Below are 21,549 nucleotides of genomic sequence, written 5' to 3' on the forward strand. Positions count from 1 at the left end.
AGAAACAGACTTAGAGCTTCCTTATTTCTACTTAGAAAAAGCTACGGTAAGATCTCTGATCGGTCAAGCTTGGAGAAGAGGCCCACCTGACATCCCCAGCTGTGGCCAAAAGGACAGGGTCCCATAAGGGTGTGACAACCAGTAGGGTAGCTATGTGGATGCTGAGGCACTGGGGACAGATGTGCCCATGAGAAGACAGAGGTCAAGACAATGTCAAAGATAGATGCCTCACCCTTGATATCTAAAATGAGAATCGGGGACCTGAGCTGGAGCCCCCCACGACCCCCCCCATCACCAGGGTCCCCTGCCTGGGGCACAGTCAGCCGGAGGTGACTCAGCTGCCCAGCCCCCTCTGGTTCAAAGGAGAGAGAAGCGAAACAGAAAACGCACCTTAAGCGGACACTGTTTTCTAGAAACGTTTCTTTATTTAAAATTTAAAACCATATTACTTCATACAGCAAACTGTGCACTTTGATATATCACAGTGTCTTAAAAAGGAAAATAATCAGATTTGTTTGGAAAGTTATTTACATCAGCCTAGAATGATTGGCAAGTAACACAGTTACTATGAAACCCAAATTGTTACAAAATGTTTACAAAAAACTATATTCATAGAAATTCTGCATGTCCACAAAGGGCATCCCCTGAATGGCCCAGAGACCAGTGTGTGGGAACCATGTCGAGGGGGAGTGGGGGACATCCAGGCACTCTGGTCTGGGTGGTGGGACAGGCCAGGGGTCTCACATGGCGCTGTCTGGGGGCTCAGCCCTGGGGCTGGGAACCCAAGTCCCTGACAAGGGAGGCCCAGGCAGAGATGGGGTGGGAGGTTGGAGCACAGTGGTGTGAGGGCCCCAGGAGCCAGGATAGGCCCCTCCTCAGGAGGCTGGATTCAGATGTGCTCTGGCGGCGGGGGTAGGGGGTGCCCAGAGGCAGATCAAGTGCATACCAGCCTGACGCGTGGGGCCCAAGCAGAAGGCAGGCTGTCGACCACACGGAAGGAAGCTCACTCCAGGTGTCCTCTCCCCTGCAAGACTCCAGAGGTGCTCTGACCGATGACAGGGGCCAGACTGCTAGCTAAAGGACTGGGGTAGTGAAGACAGGAGGAGAGGGGCAGAGCAGGGCCCCAGGGTCAGCAGGGAAGGTGGGGGTGCTCCCTGCCCACTGTCCCTGCTGGGGGAGATGGACCGGGGAGGAAAGGCAGACAGATGGCTTGGGCTGTGCTAGGGCGGGAGGGGCCTTGCTGGCTTCTCCTCTTTCCCCCTGGTGTAACTGAGCCCTTCACATTTCTGGCTCCTCCGTCACTCGCTAACAGCTGGCCTCTGGGTCAGATGGGCCTGGGGAGGTCGTCTGCAGTGGGACGAGCCTGCTGGCATTAGTGCAGCCGCTGCCCTGTAGCTGGAGGCCCCAGAGAAAATAGAGACACACTGCAGGGTGACTGGATGTCTTCTAGAAGGCAGGCGACAGGACCATAAGTAGGGCACAGGGACATTGCACTGGCATGCGGACAATGCCTTTGGGGCCGTTCCCTTTTAAAAAAAGCATTTTCCCTAGATGTGAACTGTGCCTTTGTGTGTGGGTGAGAATCTGAGGTCTCTGACACCTAGAATGTTCCAAACTTTTACGATATTCCAAGGGAAGCCTGACACCTACCTGGCCACTGTGACAAGTACAGGTCTTGGAGCCCAGTGCCAGCATGACATAACTCCTTAGACACAGTCCCTGCTTGCCGTCCTGCCTCAGATGCTCTAGGATAGAGATACAGCCCCTGGATCTCTCCTGTCCTTCGCCAGGAGGCACCAGCTGGGCAAGGCCTGTCCATCAGCCCCCATGGTTCAGTCCAGAGCTCTGATGTGTGCCCCATCCCCACAGGGCCCCTGCCCCAGATGGCCTCCACTCCAGACTTGGCTGCTGTCGCCCGATCCCTCACCTGGTCCCCACCCACACTGGCTGGGTTATGTACACTCTGTGTGCAGACGTGCGGGGCGGGGGTGTGTATACACATGGGACTACAGGTCATATATACACTGTGCATATATATATATACAGCATATATATATATATATCTTTTTACATTCATATATATATTGTACAGAACATTAACCTTCTACCAAAAACAGTTTGGTGACTTCACAGATGGCCTGAGCTCTGAAATTTTAACTCCAGGGCAAATCCAGGACTGAAAAATGAGAGCTTGATCCAGACTGGCACAGGGACACGGGGCTGGGCTCTCCTGCCGTGGCAAGCAGCTGGGCCCGTTCCAGCTGTGTCCATCCCATCTGGGAGACTCTTCCAGATGTGTCCGTTCAAGTCCTGCCAACAGAATTGGGCTCATTCCGTGTGTCTGGCCACAGGGCTGGGCCCATTCTGGACGTTTAAGTCCATCCTGCTGTTTGTCCAGACCACGAGGCCCTTCCAGATGGCCATCCACACAGGACCAGTCCAGACATGGGCTAGAGTTTGGCCAATTTCCAGATGTTTGTGCAGACAGCTGAGAATGGCTTGGGAAGGGCCCTGCTTCATGCCGAGTGACGAAGCAGCAGCTTGTACCCATCCACAACGTATCCCTGGAAAAGAAGGCTGGGAGGGAGCCTCTGTGCTCAGTGAGCTCGTGCCCAGTTCAGACTCATGCTCCCCTCCAGGGTAAGGAGTGCAGGGGCTTCTCCCTGTGGGGAACCTTCTTCCAACCCTGACAGACCCTTCCCCATCCTCGGCCAGCACTTCTGTCTGCAAGTGTGTTGGGGAGGGGCCAGGATGTGCTCTTCTAGTTGAGACGGTCTTGGCTGGGAGGTGGGGGGCGACCCTCCAACCCCTCCAAGATTCGGAGTCAGCTCACCACCCACGAGAGCCTGATTCCTCTTGAGAGACACTCGCAGAGCGGGGCCACCTGAATGGTGACCAAGCAGTCAGGGTTTTCTTATCTGTCCTTAGAGTAACAGGTCAAGGGGAGAGGGGGAGGAGGAAGGTTCATTGTTCGAAAGCCCCAGGGCCTTGGTGACTGGCGGGGTGTGTGTGTGTGGGGGGGGGTCTCCTCACTGTTGCCCCTCAACTTGGCCAGTCTGAGCTGGCTGAGAGGAGGCACTGGCATTTCAGGTGGGAGATGGGTGTGAGAGGTGGGGGCGATCGTCTGTTAAGAGAAGGCATGTGGAGTCAGACAAGGACAATCCAGCACCTGCTCAGGCGAGTCCCATCTTCTGTTCCATCGAAACCAACTCTGATGGTTCCACAACCAACCTCGGTGCCACTGTAGTGGGCGTGCCCCTGCACACCCCCTGCAGCTCAGGTGTGCACCTGCTGGCACGGTTGATTTTGCCTTTAATTCCTCTTGATCTGCCAGGACGCAAACACCTTCCCCCCTGCTAGGGAGAGAGACAGCTCCTGTTTGGTCAGAAGCGATCTCCACTGTACTTGGAACACTGGGCTGGTCTCGAAAGCAAACCAAGGACACCAAACAGAGTTTGAACATGAACCACACACATGGACATAAGGCTTGAGTGGATGGGGGGGGGGTCAGGTAGCATGCCACCCCACTTTCATTTGGAAGTCTAAAAATCATTTTAGTACCTGTTGGGGGATTACCCTATTTGAATAGTGCCTCCAATTGCCACTAATCTTCATTCCACTGATGCAACATCTTCCCCAAACCATGCCACTTCCTTCTTCCCCATTAGCCTCTGTGCATGTACAACCTCAGATGAACACGACTAGCTCATGGAGTGTCATACACAAAAGCACCCTGTCTCGGCAAAGCCTTGTGACAAATGATCTCTCCCTACAACAGATACGCAAACAGACCCTGATTCCCTGCTGTCCTGATTGTCCATCTCTGCTCCTGCTGTGAGCCGGAACACAGGGGTGAGTTTGCACACCCATGTGTAAGCATGCTCTCCCCCCAAAAAACTCCAGTGCCACATGGCTCCTTGCACATGTGCACTGACCTGTACTGCACAGCTCTCTGGTTCTGTCCTCCGTCTTGCTCTCCGCTGCAGACGCACACCCCCACATGCAGACACATGTTCACACGTGGACTCCTTGATGACATGGCTTCTTCTTTTAAACATTTGGCAACACTGTGGGTTTTCTCTTGTCCTCCGCCCTCTGCCATTGGTGCATAAACGTGCACCCCTGCATGCACGCACACACACATGCACACATAAGCATACACACTCATTCATGGGTGTATACATGTGTATACTCCCCAGGACCCTAGTAAGACATGGCTTCTCCTGTTTTTCTGTGTATGGGGCTCTGCTGCTTATCCAGATTTGTCTCCCTCATCCCCAATTCACACACGTGTGTGCACACACCTCAGAATCCAAAGGCTTCTATTATTGCATGTCTTGGACTCTCTTTCATGTCCAAATCTGTCCCTGACCCCCAGCCCCCAGAGCTCACACACACACAGATACACATAAGTGCATCCACACGCACTCCCACACACAAGCTCACGACAACATGGCTTCTCCTGTCATTAAGTGTGTTGGCAAGGCTGTGCGTCCAGCTCTCTTTTCCCACCTCCCCAGCACACAGCCTGTTGGCGCTGCTGGGAGGATGGGAACCAGCTGGTTTGGTCCTGCAGCTCACAGTTTGGAGGAGGAATGGTATTTATCACATGAGCCTACTGCGCTCTCCTGCTTTGGGAGCCCCTGGAGTGGGGGAGCTAGAGATTATCCTTCACCCCAGCTGAGAAGGTCCTTGAGATCTAATTGTAGCTCTTCCTTAACCAGACTCCCCAGGCAGAAACAGGAGAGAGGTGGAAGGGGGATACAAGTGTCTTCTGGGTCCCCATCCAGAATCTTCAGCCTTCCCTCTTCTGCTCCGAGACTGCCCTCTGCCCTTGGCTATGGGAAGCCCTGCTGGTCCTGTCATATTCTCTTTAAGGACACTTTGCTCCTAACCCTTCCATGTCTCATTCTTTTTCCAGAATCTTAGTCAGACTTCTAGAGCATCCATTCTACCTAGCTAGAACCCACAGGTTATTTTTATCTGGTCTGGCCTTCACTGGTACCTCATCTGGTACTATTTCTTTGCTGTACCCCCAAACCCCACTAGGTCCAAGCTGCTCTGGACAAGAGATCAGGACCTAGATGGCCTGTGTCTCTATGTGGGGTCTTTGGTTAATTCTCCAGGAGGCAGCTTTTCTTTCCCCATCCTTGGGGCCTCTATGAGCTCTGATATCCTGTCCCTAAAAATTTTCCTTTCTGGGGAACATCTTCAGGTCTGGTAAGTCCAGGAGGCCAAGAGTTCTTTAGGACCCCTCTGGCCTTCCCCATCTACCCCCCCAAATTATCCTGTGCAGTAGGACCTGGATCCTTCTTTGAGGAGGGGTGACGACTTTCACTTCAATCTTGGTTTTTCCTCTCCTTCCAAGGTGACAGAAGGGAGTCAAGGTCAACTGGCCAGGAATAGGGAGTTGTTGATGAGTAGATGGCAAAGAACCTAAGCTCTCAGATGCCACTAGGGTTTAGAAAACAGCTCAGTAACCGGCAAAATAAGACCCAATGGCTCAAGGGCCTACAGGATTTCCATGGAATCCACTGTTCCTCTGGCTTCAAATATCGGCGAATCTCTGGTCATCCTTTGTGGCAGATTCAAGCAGTCTTTAGCCTCTGTCCAGAAAATAGAAAATTTTCTCTGACCACTCCTCTACCTTATACTCCTGAAGACCTCCTTGAGAAATGGGAGCCACTGGGACATCATCTATAAGAATTCAAAATGGTGGCCTTTGGGCATTCTCCTCTCTCCCATACCCCAGACTCCTCTTTTCTTCTATGGGGCTCTCTGCCTACAATTTAGCCAAGATGGAGGCTGCCACACATGGTGCCAAGAGACCAGGGCTATGTGAGAAGCCCCTAAGGGACCAAGTCTTTCTTCTGCCCAAGACAAGTGGGGTAGCCATGCCCCATCTTCAGCTTCCACTGGCAGCCACACTATAATCCTTAAGGTGCCCAAGGTTTGTGTCTCTGGTCTCACGGCCATGGTCCAGGAGGCTTGGGCTTGCGGGGGAGGGGGAGACAACATATTAGCTGTTTCCCATTTTCTTTGGCCTCTGGAAGGCCATGGTAGAAACTTCTGACTGTTGAGGAGAGTTGAGGGGCAGGTGAGTTTGGCCTGAGAGAGGCATGTGCTTCCTTTGGCCTTGGCTGTCTCGACTGGCAGCTTTAGAAACCCACAGAAGAAACAAGAGGCAAGTGAGACCCAAGCAGCTGGCCTAGGGGCCTGCTGGTTTCCTGGGAGGTAAGGGCAGAGGGCTCCTGTCCCAGTAGGCAGGCAGCAGCTCTGGCCCCCAAGCCCAGTGTGGGCACAGGGAGGTGCCTTCCTGTCTTCTTGCTTTCCTCTGCCCTGCCCCCAGGCTTTGGTCCCCACCCCACCTATGCCTAGGGGAACACGGGGGCCAATGATGTGCTGCAAGCCATGCTGTCCTTGCCCGGAAGCCGGCGGTCGTTGAATGTGTGCATGTTGATGACAGCGTCAGTCTTGACCATCATGGGAGGCTGTGGCTTGTGCTTGACCCGACGCTGGCAGGTAAGGGAGAAACGGATCTCATCGGCTACGGTGCTGCAGAAGGAACGCTGGGGCAGGGTGGGAGGGCAAGGGGCACATGGGTGAGGCCCGGCCTTGCAACGCCAGCCAGCTCCTCCCCTTCCTCCCAAGGCTAATGCCAAGGCTGCCTGTCTTGCTCTCACCTTTAGGCCACCCCCCTCTGCCCATGCAAGATGACTAGTATGTGAAGCAGCCTACAGAGCGTTACGTTCTTGTTAGGAGACTAAGGTAGACAGGGCATGTAGTAGCATCCTGTCCCCATTTCACAGATGAGGAAACTGTGGTTCTAATGGGCATGCACATTACAGTTTGAGGAGGTGACCTGTCTGATTTTTCTCCACTAGATGCTAAGGGCAGAAACGGGCCAGTTTCATTCCTGTAAGCCCAGCTCCCAGCACTAGGCCTGGCCCAGGGTCTGGCTTAAGAAAGACCTGATGAATGTATGACTAACCTTCCCCCTGGGAGGGCTTCCCATTAAGGGCAGACTCCCCACGCTCCCACACAGGACAGTCCAGTGTGTTTCTCAAGGTGTGCTAGTGGGAGGCAGTTCCCTGCAGGGCAGCTGGGTGGCAACAGCTTCTGGCCTGGGTCTCTACAGGTATCAGAAAGGGATACCAAAATATAGCTTTGCCGGCTGGTATCTGACGGCAGGGGCTCCTAGGAGACCCATACCCAGAGGCTGTCCTGTAGCTTGTCTGGAAGGCAGTGGGGGTTCCTGACAGCCTCATTTACGCAGTAAGTCTGGAGCAGGAGCACTCAGCTGCCATGTGCAGGCTGTGCAGGGCGAGGGAGTTCTCAATTCTGGCTCTGCCTCATACTCACTTCCCCTCTGAGCTTCCCCTTGTCTGCCCACTCAACGCAGAATGGCATCCCTCCTCACCTGCCATTATTCATTCTGAAAATATTTACTGAGGCCCTACTATGTGCCATGCACTGTCCTAGGTGTCAGGCATACAGACGTGGAAAAGGCAGATAGGTCCCAGCCCTCAGGGAGCTCATGGTCTATGATGTGACAGAGACAGGTAATAAACATGCGAACAAATAAAGCATTTCTGAGCACAATAACTGTTATTAAGAGAATAAAGCAGTGGAATGAGATAGAGAGGCATTGGGAATGGCTACTTGAGTGGTGGCATTTCAGCTGAAACCTGAATGACCAGAACATGCTAATAATATGGTACTCAGGGAGGAAGAACATTGCAGGGGCACAGAAGAACATGTGCAAAAGGCCTGGGGCTGAAATGTTTTTGGTGCATGAAGGATCGAAGAGGAGGCCAGTGTGTTTGGAGGAGAGTGAAGGAAGGAAGTGTGGGAAGGAGGAAGTCAGACTAGTGGGTCAGGACCAGATTTTGTTGTAGGCTTTTAGGTGGATTATGGAGCTCATTCCAATGGTAATGGCAATGCCTAGAGAATCTGGTTGTTCTCTTTTTAACGTATTGTAATTTTTTTTTAACCCTTCTTTATTACTGGACACTGAGAGGGGTGTTCCCCTCCATTTTTCATGTGCTCATTAACACTTCGGTGAATATCCTCGTTGGTAAACCTGCATCTGTTCTCGGCCACTTCCAAGGGGTGCCTTTCTAAAAGCAGAAATTCACTGTCAAAAACGTGTGGCCAGTTTTAAGACTCTGTCCACATGGCAAAGTTGCCTTCTAGAAACGTTCACATGGACGGCTCCCACCAAGACAGGAGCGTGTCCCTTTCCTCAAGCCCGTGAGAACTGTGACACCAAGAATGATCTTTGCTGACTCTTTGCTGACTCTGGCTTACCTATTACAAAGGGTCCTATTTCATTTCTGATGGATGGAAAAAGTGCCTGTTTTGAACAGTCCCCTCCATACCTGCAAGGACATAGGACATACCTGCAATCTCCTGGCCCTGTGTCCCTTTGGACTTCTCCATGAGAGGCGCCTCCCTCCAGCCCAGTGGCCCTCAACTCACGTGCACATTGATTTTTTTAATTTTTATTTTTTAAAAAAGATTTTATTTATTCATTTGACACACAGAGAGAGAGAGCACAAGCAGGGGGAGCAGCAGGCAGAGGGAGAGGGAGAAGCAGGCTCCCCGCTGAGCAGGGAGCCCGATGTGGGGCTTGATCCCAGGACCCCAGGATCACGACCTGAGCCGAAGGCAGACGCTTAACCGACTGAGCCACCCAGGCGCCCTCATGTGCACATTTAAATCACCCTGTAAGTACACTTTCTTAAGACACCAATGCCAGGCTCTGCCACAGACCAATTAAAACGGTCTCTGGGAGTGAGGCCAGGGCATTAGCACTTAAAAAACTCTCTCCCTGTGATTCTAATTTGCTACCAGGACCCAGAACCACCGCTCAACCACACTGGAATTAATCAGATGGGTTGAGTAGAGTTCTACTGTCTGGATGCTTGGGCCAGACCTCTTAACATTCCTTTCTTTTTTAAACTTTTGATTATGGAAATTTCCAACTATATGCAGAAGTAGAGAGAGCTGTATAATGAACCCCCACGTAACCATCACCCAGCTTCAACAATTACCCTGGAGGGTTTTGTGCAGGGGACTGGCATGGTTTGAATGAAGTGTTAATCAGGGCACTGGCTGTGTTTGGGGAGCGAATGGGGTAGATGAGGCAGGAAGACCAGAGTGGAAGCTGTGGCATGGGCCAGCTGGAGAGGAGGGAATTTGGCCTGGCCTGGAGCCACAGTGGTGGGGATGTGTGCTCAGAGTTGGAGCAGAGGTGCTGGAGCAGAGGCAGGGTGGGCTCTGACACCTCGTGTGCCTGGGAGGTGGGCCCCTGGCTCACACCCTGTGCTCCCCACTCCCTCCCTTCCCCACGGGGGCTCCAGTTCTTGAGGCTTACCTGCTCTCGCTCTGCTGTTTTGCGGAGCTTGTACACAAACTCGCCCACAGCCACCAGCACGGACAGGACCAGCCCGGCGGCCAGGACGATGAAGATGCCTCCAATCTTCTGGATACCCAGGGCACTGGCCTCTTTGTTCTCCTCCTCCGGACACCCGCTGCCTCTCCACCACTTCTCCTTCATGATGTGCAGCTTGTCTTCCTCCTGCAGCTGCAGGATGGCGATGGTGATCTTGTCCCGGTACGGGGAGCCTGAGTGCGGGAGCGGGGTTCTGGCTGGCAGGGGCATTCGGTCCCTGCGCATGTGCCCCTGCCAGCACCCTGGACAGCGCCGGCCACCCTCCCTCACCTCTCCAATAGCTACCACAGGCCCCTCTTTAAATCTTTGTACGAGGTCTGGGTGAGAGCAAGGTCCTAATTGGGGGTGGGGAGTCTTGTCTAGGAGTCCCTGTCTCCATCAGCCCCTGGAGGGCCCTGTGTGTCAGGGCTGCATCAACAGGGGTAAGGTCAGAGAGAGCAGGCATGACTTCTGAACTGACCCCCCCATATCTGTTTTGGCTTCAGATTTCCACTGCTTAGGCCCAGGCTGATCTCACAAGGTTGTGACTCTACTCCTTTGTCTCTGGATTGAAGAGATGCCACCTTTTGAGGCTCAGTGGGATGAGCTGGGAGAGGGAGCAGGAGACGGTGTGCATGAGTGGCTGCAGGGGCCCTGGCCGTCCTTTGTCCCCCAATCTCTCCGCCCTCCCGCAGCCCCTTGCTCACCCATGGGCGTGCCAATGCCGTAGCCCTTGGAGTCGATGAGGCCCCCGATCTGGGTAAGGTTGCAGTTCCTCTGGGTGACATACTCGATTGTTGTGGACTCCATGAGCAGGGCGTAGTCGGCCGTCAGGGTCCTCTGGATGCCCTCCTCATTGTTCTTCACCAGTGCCGATGGCTTGCTGCTCATGAAGGCCCACATCTTCTCAAAGGTGGAGATCTTGGATTTCTGGGCCATGAGGGGGAAGGGTAATGCACGTGGTCACTGAGGACACCGGGGTGCCAAGCACCCCAGACCCCACTTAACAGGGCTCTGGTCACCAATCTCTGTCTCCAACCCTCTGAGGGAGGGAAGGCCACCCCTGGCTCAGCTGTGGAAGCAGGCCCTGGGAGGGTAGGTCCCAAAACACACAGTTGGTAAGGGATGAAGCCAGGATTCAGACACCCTTGGCTCTTTGCCAAGGCATGGTGGTTTTCAGACTGATTTTTTTAAAAAAAAAATTGCATTCTCTTTCTCTAATATTTGTTAAAGGTTTCCATGTGCTGGCCCTGTTCTAAGAACTTTATTTTCATTAACTCTCTGATTCTTCACAACAATCATAGCAGCTGGGGGGCTACCCTTAGCTCCATTTTATGGAAACTGAAGCCATGGCTAAGTCACTCACCCAAGGTTTACTCAGACACTAAGTAGCAAAGTTAGGCTTCAAACCCAGGTCATCTGGTTCTAGAGCTCACGTTCCCAACCACTTAGCTGCACTGCCTGCCAGAAAACTCTGTGAGCATAGAAAGGGAGAGGTGGATGCAAATGAAGGCAAAGCTCGGTGGGTTCTGGGACCCCACTCCCACTTCAACCAAAGAGGGGCCCATCCCGTGTACTGTGTTCCAAGGGAAGACAAAGGTTTTTCTCCATTGGACTTAATTAACAAGAGAGGCGAGAAGTGGGGGCTGTCAGAGCACGTGGTCTGCAGGCCCCTTACCTTTGTGATTGTCCCCAAAGCATCCTGGGCTGGGCACTGCTGGATGAGCAGAACTGTAAGATGAGGCTTAGGGGGTGGGCTGCTGGGCATGTTCTGCCTCGCTGGGGAGACTCAGAGGTGTTGGGGCTGGGACAGGGACAGGTGAGGGTGCATGGCATTCATGAGATTTCTCTGGAAATGATAGCCAGCCAGCTACCTGCTCCCAGCAGGGAATGACCCTGTTCCCACGGATCCCAGGGGAGCAGGTGGCTCTGCAGGCCCCATTGTACCCGGCTGCTTCCAAGTCTAGCTGTGCCTGTCTGTGATGTCAGCCTGTCTGACTGGCACCCAGCCCAGCTCCGGTGTGCGTGACAGCATGGATGTGTTGAACAGGCTGGTGCAGGGCTGGGGGATGGGTAGGGGATGGGGAAGAAGCTGTGTCTGCCAGGAGTCCAGGTGGTGGGGGCAGTGGCCAGGAGGAAAGTGTATCAACTATTCTCCAGGGGCTTCCCAGCTCTGCTAAGGGTTGTCCTCTCTAAAACTGGCTCCTGGAGACCCAGGCATGCCTGGGGGAGCAGGGAGCCCTGAAGCAGGCAAGATCCCAGTTGGAATTTTATCAGAACCCAGAATCCATCAAGGGCCAATGATGCCTCCTCTGGGTCTGGGGCACCTTCACAGACAAGCAGCTACTGTCCTACCTGCAAATTTATCTGCCTCAAAGCTGAAGTTCTGTAAGAGCTCAGATGCTTCCAGCTCCTCCCTTGTCCTCATCCTACTTTCTGCCAGGTCTGTGTCCAACTAGTCTACCATCGGTTACTCTTGCCTCTTTAGCTCTTACCTTCAAACCTCTGCTTGCCAGCTACTCCTTCTTGCCAGCTACTCTTCCCCGCCCAGCTCCTCCTTTAGCCCCAGACATGCTCCCCCCACTAGCTACTCTTGCTCTTAAAAACATTCTAGATTTCCAGCTTTTCTGACCCCTCAGACATTTTCTAGATAACTTTCTAGATAATTTTTGATGTCCAGACTCTCCTTCCCTGGCTCCTTTTATCCCTCAGTGCCTTTGTCATGCTTTGACTGTTCCTGCCTAGATGCAGGAAGTTTCTATCCAACTTTCCATCCTGCTCCAATGATGCCTGTGCCTGGTACTCCTCCCCTTATGTAACCCCTCCCCTTGAGTGTGGGCTGGTCTAGAGACTTGCTTTTAACTGCCCCCTAGGAGTGATTGGATGTCACTTCTGAGATGAGGTTACAAGAGACTGCAGCTCTTGCTCACACTCTCTCTGGCTCTTCTCACTGGCTGCTCTGATGGCGGCCAGCTGCCGTGCTGTGAGTCACCCCGTGGAGAGGCCCACATGGCCAGGAACAGAGGGCATGCCTCCAGCCAACAGGGAGCAGAGAACTGAAGCCCGCAGTCCAACATGCAGGAGGAACTGAACGCTGTCCACAAGCACGTGAGTGAGCTCGGAAGCAGAGCCCTGAGATGACTACAGGCTTAGCCAATACCTTGACTGCAGCCTGTCCCAGACCCTGTGCATAGCACCCAGCTAAGCAGTGCCGCTTCCCATCCCAGTCGTTGATATCAGAATGCTGTTGTTTTAAGACACTAAGTTTTGGGTAATCTGTTATGCAGCAAGAGGTAGCTAGTATATTCTCTTACCCACGTACACATACAAGCTACTTCTCTGCCCCCAAATGATTGTTTTTCAGATAATTGATTCCAATGATTCCTCTAATCAGATCATCCAAGTCCAATACTCCCTGCTGCCAGGGACGCACACTCCTCAGGTACTCAACCCTCGAGGTCACTACAACTAAATACTATGGCCCTATGGGTGGCTCCAGCACCTGAGCCCTTTTCCATCCCAGTCTCTCCTGCCTTCCAAATTCTCCAATGGGAACTAGGGATTGATGAGACTATCAGGGCTCCCCTTACATCTTCTAGTGCACATATCATATAACCTTCCAACCATCCATCCACTCATCTTCTTACTCATCATGTTCATGTTCTCACCCACATACTACCTACACACTAATGCATTCAACTAACTACTCAACTATCTGCCTAGACTTTTACTTATCCATCCATCCATCCATCCATCCATCCATCCATCCATCCATCCACCCATCCATCTATTCTTTCATACATCATATTCATGTTCTCATCCATATACTATCTACACACTAATGCATTCAACTAACTTCTCAATTATCCACCTAGACTTTTACTTATCCATCCATCCATCCATCCATCCATCCATCCATCCATCCATGCATCCACCCAGACTCTCCTTCTCTGGCTCCATTTATCATTCAGAACTTTCTCACTCTGTGACTGTTCCTGCCCAGACTCACTGTAGTAGGAACCTTCTATCCTGCTCCTGCTTCTATCCAAGCATCCATCCAACCAGGCATCCATGCATCCAACTGTCCATCTTCTCATTCATTATTTTCATGTTCTCATACTACTTGTGCACTACTTACACATACTACTTACACACTAATTCATTCAACTGACCACTCAACTGTCCACCTAGCCTTTTACTTATTTATTCATCCATCCATCCCATTCCTCCATCCATCCATCTATCCTTCCATTCCTCCCTCCACCCATCCACCCATCTATCGTCTCATATGTCATATCCATGTTCTCACCCATATACTACCTAGGCACTAATTCACTCAACTAACTACTCAACTATCCATCTAGCCTTTTACTTATTTATCCATCCATTCATCCATGTGTCCAACCACCCATCTATCTGTTCTCTTACCCTTCTATCAGTCACCTAACCATCTATCCACTTGGCCACTTCACCCATCTTACCCACTCACTCTCTCATGAAGCCAGTCATCCATCAGTAAACCTCAAACACTGGCATAAGTAACTCGAAAATGAACTACTCAGGAAGTCCTGCCCCACTACTTCTGTCTCAGAAAGGGATGCAAATTCCTCCCTGTATCCTTCCCTAACACCCCATTCCTCCTTTACACAAGCATGTTGAGCAGAAACAGGGTTCTGACATTAAAACATAGGTTCTTTCCAGTAACACCCCACCATAAATAGAGACAGAAATTTCTTTTGGGGGTTGGGGAGCTGTGGAGGCTGATGGGCTTTGAGGAAGACACATAAAAGCCTCCAGAGGGTGAAGCAATGCCATGAGGAAGACGGAAGAACACCAGAGAGTTCAGGCCAGTTGACAGAAGAGTGTGAAGCTGGCTGCGATGCTGATTCCAAGAGGTTCTACTCTCCCAGCTCCAGTGCCAACAAAGTCACACCTCCACCAACTTTAGGCAGGTGGCTCTGAAATCCACATTCCTAGAATGGTCACTGACAGTGCATATTCTGTATCTTGGGGCTCCCATGTTCAACCATATCCACTCATGGTCTCTGCTTCCCTTTAAGTTCCCTCCTGTTTTCCAGTGATGCTGTGATTCTAGAACCCAGCCCCGAAAATCTCCCCTCTAGCAGCGCTGGTCTGAGACAGGGAGGGATATAGCCAGGGCCATGCCTGGAGCCTCAGGTCCCTCTCCCAACTCTTAGGCCTAGTCACCAGAGGTCTGAGTTCCTGTCACTGGACTGAGCTATAATCACCACCCTAGGGAACGGAGTCCCACAGATCTACGGCTCCCACGTCATCCTGCCTGTCCCAGCTCCACTGGGAACCTTAATAAGCATTGCTTCAGGGCCAGTCACCCAAATCAATTAATGGAATCGTCTGGAGCAGCCAATACAGGGCGACGTGCCAGGTTGGAGAGGCTTTTTTTATCAGTAAAATTGGCAAGAAAGTAAGTTTCAGGCTCACGACTTTCAATTCCAGCCTCCTCAAAGAAGTAAATTGATTTTCCCCAACTGAAGATACTTAATCTTGCGAATTTAACATTTCTGTACAAGAAAAATGTATATAGGTATATATATAAATATATATCAATTTCAAAGGGAGCTGAATCCCAGGGAACGTGTGCAGAGAGGCAGTGGCAATGTGATTCCATGCGAGACCTTGGGTATCTTCCATGGTGGAAAGGAGACTTTTCCTCAAATTAATTGGCTTGCTTATCCCGGGGTGTGGAGGTTTTGGCCTTATCAGATCCACATACTCAAGCAGTTAACCATGTCTCGGATAATTTCCATGAGGACCAGCAGCCTCCCTGAGTCTGCTGCCTCTGCCTGCCCTTGCAGCCCACCTTGCCAGGACAGACCCTCCAGTCCAGCAGTAACACCTGCTATTGGCAGGTGCCCCTTGAGGCTTGTGTGTGTGCATGGCGGGGGCAGGTGGGTACTGCGGACTGGCCCGTGCAGGCGAGTCTGGAGGTGAGGGCTGCAGGCTGGGGCTGGAGGCAGCCGGAGGGGTCAGCTCTGCTACTTGGACCCTGGTGTCATGCCAACCTGTGTTCAAAGGTCAGCTCCTTCTGCAACCGCAGGCCAGTGACATCCCATCTCTGAGCCTCATTTTCTGCATCTGTAAAATGGGCATTAGCTGAGCACAGAGCTCTGTCCTTAAGAAGTACTGGATAAGTGGCTGGCATTGTTATTTCTCTCAAAGGCTCTGTTTTCTCACTTGGAAATTGGGCATAATCATTTCTACAGGACAGAGTTTCTACAGAAATTAAATGATACAATGCCCTGGGTAGAATGCCTGGGTAGTGTTGACAGGGGCTGGGGAGGGCACCACAAATATGGAAGGAGAGAGCGCTGAGTAGAATTCTGAGAGCCTAGGGAAGCTGTTGCCTCTTGGCTTCCACAACTGTTGCTCAGCGGGAGAGCAGCTCCGTGATGCCAGATCCTTCACATTTTCAAGAAGCTCAAAATGTGAATTTTTTAAAATGCAAAAATCTCTCAATTTTAAAATGCTGGCAACTCACATAAGAAAATGTAAGCAATGTATGGTCCCCAAAACCGTGTCTGGGGGCTGAGCAGGCCTATGTATCACCACTTTCAACAACAAACAACAAGAATGGTTAACACTTCCTACAGTGTGTACTCTGTGTCAGGTGCTCGGCTGTGACTCTGTTAAGCCGTTTACGCGAATTATCCCACTTTGCCATCTTGATAACTCTGCGAGGTGGGTACTATTGTCAGACCCGTTCCATAGGAAGGCACAGAAAGGTCCACAGTCATTCCAATGTTCAGTTGCTTCCCCTCACTCCTGGGCCAGCCCCGCACCTATCCCTGTCCCTCTGCCTGCCTTCTTGGGGTCTCTTCTATTCTGAGGATCTCGGGGCTCCTCCTAAGTTTTTAGTTCTGTGCAGAGGTAGACGGTCATCCTATGAGAGGCACCAAGGTCCCTCCCAAAGCCCCTGGTCTCCCTCTAGAGAGACTCAGAGGACGGGACATTCTCCAGGTGTCTACTAGTTGGTCCCTCTCCAAAGTGCTCTAGTTAAGTCCTCTGGGGACTAATGGGTAAAGGAGAAAATAGTTCAGACTGCTTCCTAGTCTTCTGGGTCCACCAGCTGGAGAGGTATGGGAATCGAGTGCTCCTGTGTGCCTGGCACTGGGCTAACCACCTTACATCCAGCCGTGGGCTCAGTCCTCTCGCTGACTGCCATGTGGGGGGAATCCATATCCGTATCATACAGGGGGACAAACTGAGGCTCAGAGAAATAAAGGGACTTACCCCAGTCACTCAGCAGAGCCAACACCCAGGACTTAAGTCCTGATCTGACTTTTAAGACCGGTGTGACCTGACTGTGCCAGGCTACATGACACTGAATCTTACCCAGTCCCTGCATTTTGGGGGTCCTACTTCTCCTTGAAGTCAGGGGGGGTCCAAGGCTGGATTGGCCAGCAGATGTGCCAGGAGAAACTGGAAGCTGTGATGGGGTGAGTCTTCCCGCTCAGGCAAGAGTCTGCCGAGCACCTGGAAGGCGGATTGTTGGACTGGAAGCCCTCTCCAGGCATCTTCCAGGCTCCGTCGCTAGGACCTGACAAAGTTGCACTAAGGAATGGAGGGTTTGATGATGCTGGAGCCCTGGGGAGCCTGGGATTCTTGGGCCCCAGCTCTGGTCTCTTCCCTGAGCGGGGCTCCCTCACCCACAGTCCCTCCCACTGTATTGGGCCCCCACCCCCACTGCAACACAGAAGGGGGCTAAATCCTTGGAGAAGCCTTCCTCCGACAGCCTCTCCCTTCAAAGCTGCCCACTGAACACGCTTCCCCAATGTTCTCCTTTACATTTTGCCTACATATTTTTACAGCCAAACAGTGCTTTCAAAGACTTCCTTTTTCATCTCCTAATTAATTTTTATCTTCCGAGACGGAGGGAGGACAGCACAGGAGACGCTGTTTGTGATGTCTGCTGCTCCCCGACAACTCTTCAAATGAAATTTCTTTTGGAGCACCGGTGCCCCTGACGTTGTGCATCTCCCAGGCTGCAGGGTGGGCATGAGGGCTCTGGTCCCCCCAACCTTCATGCCTTCATGCCCGCCCTCCTCTGAGCCTGACATCCCCCTTTCCGCTGCTGCCTCTGGATGGAGTGGGTTCTCTCCCTTGAGTTCTCCTCTCAGCCAGGGGCTCTGCCTGAGGGGCTGCAGCCTAGCCAGGAACACACGCTAACCACAGGATCGAGGTACCCTGCCATGCCCTCCAGGATGCCCAGGACTCGGCCTGCTCACTTCCTGTCCTTAATGTACCTCCTGCATCTGCTCCCCTTGGCTCCTCCCACCTCTTGGTTCATCCTTTGATTCAGAAAAGGTGGCCACTGGACGTGAATCCCTCGAGCGGCTACGTCCTAGGCGGCAGGACCGCTTGGATTGGGGCGACAGTGCAACTGGCTGTGTGGCTTGGCTTTTCCCCCACCGACTCCCGGACCGTGGTTGACTCCTTCCAGAAGCCACAGGCACACAGGGACAGAGAGCATGGGCACCGGTGCTAGATGGCGGGGGTTCGAATTCCAGCTCTGCATTTCACTAGCTGTCGATGGCAGGCCAGTCCGTGGGAAGTGAGGTCCCTTCGGATCCCACCTTCCTCAGGTGTCGAGTGGAGATGAATGATCATAACGGTCTCTACCAACCAATGTTGTGAGGATGAGACGCGTGAATGCGGGTCGAGTGCCGAACGTGGCTGGCCCCGAGTCAGTGCTAGACAAATATTACTATTACTGTTGACCTGGCCAATGTCTCCCGGACATCCTGTGGCTACTTCTGAAGCTGATCCCTGTTCAACCCCAGTGCCATATCCACTCACAGGCAGCAGCGGGGAGGACTAGCCCTCCAGAGACCCTAGAGTGGGTGTGCGGAAGGGTGCTGCGTGTGCACACGGAATTATCTGTCCTTGCGTCATGCTTCCACCACTGGTCTGCTGTGTGATCATGGGCAGATCACCCACCTTCTCTGTTTCTCCAGATAAACCTCAGGTTTTCTTCTAGCTCTAATTAGAAAATGATAATGAGGAGACTACCATCTCCCTGGGGAGAGGGCTGGGGAGTGGAAGGGGGACGTATGACTGGAAAGCCCAGCTATGGAGGACCGGGGCTGGGAGGGTGGGGGAGGAAGGAAGCTAGTCCAGGGAACTTCTGGGTAGGTGCCACACTTGTAGCTCATGATCTGAGGTATCCCCAAATTCAAGCCCCTCTCTGCTTATGAAGCGGTCCCATTGCTGCGGTCCCTGAAAGGGAACCTGGCCTAGAAGAACTTCACTTGAATTCAAGCAGGAGACAATGTGGCCAGACTTCTAGGAAAATTAACTGCTGATTGGGAGAGCCAGAAAGTGGGGGTTGGTTCTGCAGAGGGATGCGGAGTGGCTGATTCTGGCCAGGAGCCCTTGTGAGCAGGGGCCCTGGTGCCCCCACATCCCAGCTGGGTGACAGCAACCGTGTCCCTCCTCTGCCCTCCTTGCTGAACTGTTTGCAGGGAAGGCGCGTGAGGGCGGAGCAGCCTGCTGGAGGTGCTGCCTGATACCGAGGACAGCAGCTCGGTGGGGAGCTGGAAGCAGGCTCCTGGAAGCCAATCTGAGCATCTTAGCGTGGAGGGAGGCAAAGGCATCCAATCCGCGGCAATGAGCCTGCACTGGGCTTATTTATGCTGCTTCCCTTTGATCGGGAGCCCTGCCTTGAGATGGACTCATGTGTAATGTATGAGATTCTCTGGCTCAGTCAAAGGGCTGGACCACAGCCTGGGGACAGGCATGAGCAGTCACACACACGAACCGAACCATCACACCTGCAAACACATGCATGCACGGGCCATCACACACACACACACACACACACACACACACACACACACAAGCTATTACACATATACATGCATGGACTACGACACCCACGGATGCCCATCCCCCCATGTTCACTTGTCTAGATACACCCATGGGGACATTCAGGCAGATAGACACACATACAGTCTCCATGCACACATGCATTTAGGTGTGACATACACACACACGTCCATACATATACTGACAAACTGCTCACATGAACACACACCCAGGGTCCCAGAGAGCTCCTACCGTGCCCGTGACAATGCTTCTATCCGCCCCAAATGCATGACAGTGACCTCTCGGGAAGGCCACATTGGCTACTTCTCAGTGGCAGCAGCAATGTCATAGGAGGGGTGCCCCTTTCCTCTCTCTCTCCTCTTCACTAAACATCTGCTTCCACCCTCCAGGAGGGTTACAGGGGAGGGGAGAATGCTGGTGGGGCTCTGGTGTGCAGGAGGGAGGACCTCTCCTCTCCCCTCTCCTCCATCAGGCCCGGCTGGAGGCTCAGTCCATCCCTCCGAGGCTTAGCCTGGAAGGAGACCAGAGCTGGGGGTTCAGAACCAGGGCCCAGGCTTCCAAGTGACTAATAAATAAATAAAGGGATGAAAGGACCCACAGCCCCCAAGTTCCTGAATCCTGACCATTTCAGAGAAACCGTGAGAGCCGAGGTTCTCAGGGTGGCCCCGGGACCAGCAGCAGCAGCAGCAGCAGCACCTGGGAACTCCCTAGAAACTTGCTTTCTTGGCCCTGTCCCAGACCTACTAAACCTGAAACCCAGAAGGTGGGGCCCAGGAATCTGGGTTTTCCCAAGCTTCCCAGGCGATTGGGATGCACATTCAAGTCTGAGAACCGTGGCCTAGAACATGGGGTTTTGGGGGAAAGCAGGCCTGGGCCTTTCAGCTGTGAGTGCTTGGGACAGTCTGCTTCATCACTCCGAGCCTCAGTTCCCAAATGTGTGACGTGGAAATAATCATAGTGCGTACCTCACAGGACTGGTCATGAAGATTCAGTGAGGCCAAGCTAGGAGTATGGGCCGCTGTGAGCTCTTGGTGATGGCTCTTGTGATTTTTACTTTCATTTCCAGAAGGACATTTACCAGTTCTCAGGGTCTGTCAGTCTCCTAAACCTTAGCTACGCTAGCAGGTGGAAAACCTTGGGGACCTGAGTCAGGACACTATAAAGCAGGAGGAGCAAGAAAGCCATGGCCAGATCCTCGTTAAAACTGACCTGAGCAGGTGACGGGGTCTTTATCCAGACATCAGCAGTCCAAGAGCGTAACATGTGAAGAAATGCTCTTAAATGATTGTTTAAGTTTTAACCTCCTCTTTTCCTTGAAGGATGTGCCCCCTGCTGCCCTCTCAGTGGTGGAGAGCTCCCGGCCAAGGGCAGGTCAGGCTCTTGGGACACAGATGCCACTGAGACCTTAGCCAAGGGCAGAGAGCCCCCTGGCTCCCACACCTGTCTGTGTGTCTGGGCCATGCTTCCCCTTCCTTCTTTTCCAGTCTCATCTTTCCACCTGTCCTCCTCTAAGGATTGAAGAAAACAGCACACTTACCCTGCCTGTCCCAGGTATGAAGATTTGTGCTGGGACCAACTCAGGTAGCCACATCCTCATCAAAGCTCTCTAAAGCCAATTGGTCTCAAACAGGGAGGGATGGCCCCAGCCCTGGGGATTCCTGACCCATTGAGGCTGTGAAATGAGGGGTGGACAGCGAAGGGCATGGGAGGGTCAGCTTGGGGCACTGCAAGGGAGGGAGAAGCTCTCACCTTGAAGAAGGTCATGGTGGCCCCATCCTTCACAGCCCCATACTCGATTTTGGTTTGCTTGGCCAGGTCATCAGCAGAGTCGATGGGCGATTCCATGCGCTCCACGGTCAGAAACGCAGCCAGGTTGGCCGTGTAGGACGAGATGATGATGAGTGTGAAGAACCACCAGATGCCCCCGATGATGCGGGTTGATAGGGCTTTGGGCATCAGTTCCGACCCTGGGAGAATGGAAAAGGCAGATGGTCCCTGATGTGTTCTAGGGCTGCAGTGCCTGGGATCTTGTTAACAATGCACCTTCTCAGGCCGCCCCCCGGGCCTCCCTGAACTGGTCCCTTGAGGGGTGGGGCCCAGCAATCTGGGTTTGGGAAGCCCTCTAGGTGGTTCTGATGCAGGCTGAAATGGAAAAACCACTGCTCTAGGGCCACACACGTGCATGTGTTTCACAGGCTGGTCGGCCCCGGTCACCCGTGGTTCAGAACGCAGGGGGGTCGAAACCATGG

The 21,549-nt window shown here is 52.8% G+C and overlaps 1 protein-coding gene across 1 annotated transcript in view; it reads right to left on the reverse strand.

Annotated features, from left to right (window-relative positions):
• Positions 1-403: 403 nt before the first annotated feature.
• GRIK3 (glutamate ionotropic receptor kainate type subunit 3) overlaps positions 404-21,549 on the reverse strand; it is a 222,314-nt gene continuing 201,168 nt past the window's right edge. The window contains exons 13-16 of the mRNA XM_059377288.1: positions 21,050-21,267; positions 10,144-10,366; positions 9,380-9,630; positions 404-6,569 (exon numbers count right to left, since the gene is read on the reverse strand). Coding sequence (XP_059233271.1) covers positions 6,375-6,569; positions 9,380-9,630; positions 10,144-10,366; positions 21,050-21,267 — 887 coding nt within the window. The 3' untranslated portion in view covers positions 404-6,374. The remainder of the gene's footprint in view (positions 6,570-9,379; positions 9,631-10,143; positions 10,367-21,049; positions 21,268-21,549) is intronic.

This window comes from Mustela nigripes, chromosome 14, assembly GCF_022355385.1.
Source record: "Mustela nigripes isolate SB6536 chromosome 14, MUSNIG.SB6536, whole genome shotgun sequence".
Taxonomy (NCBI): domain Eukaryota; kingdom Metazoa; phylum Chordata; class Mammalia; order Carnivora; family Mustelidae; genus Mustela; species Mustela nigripes.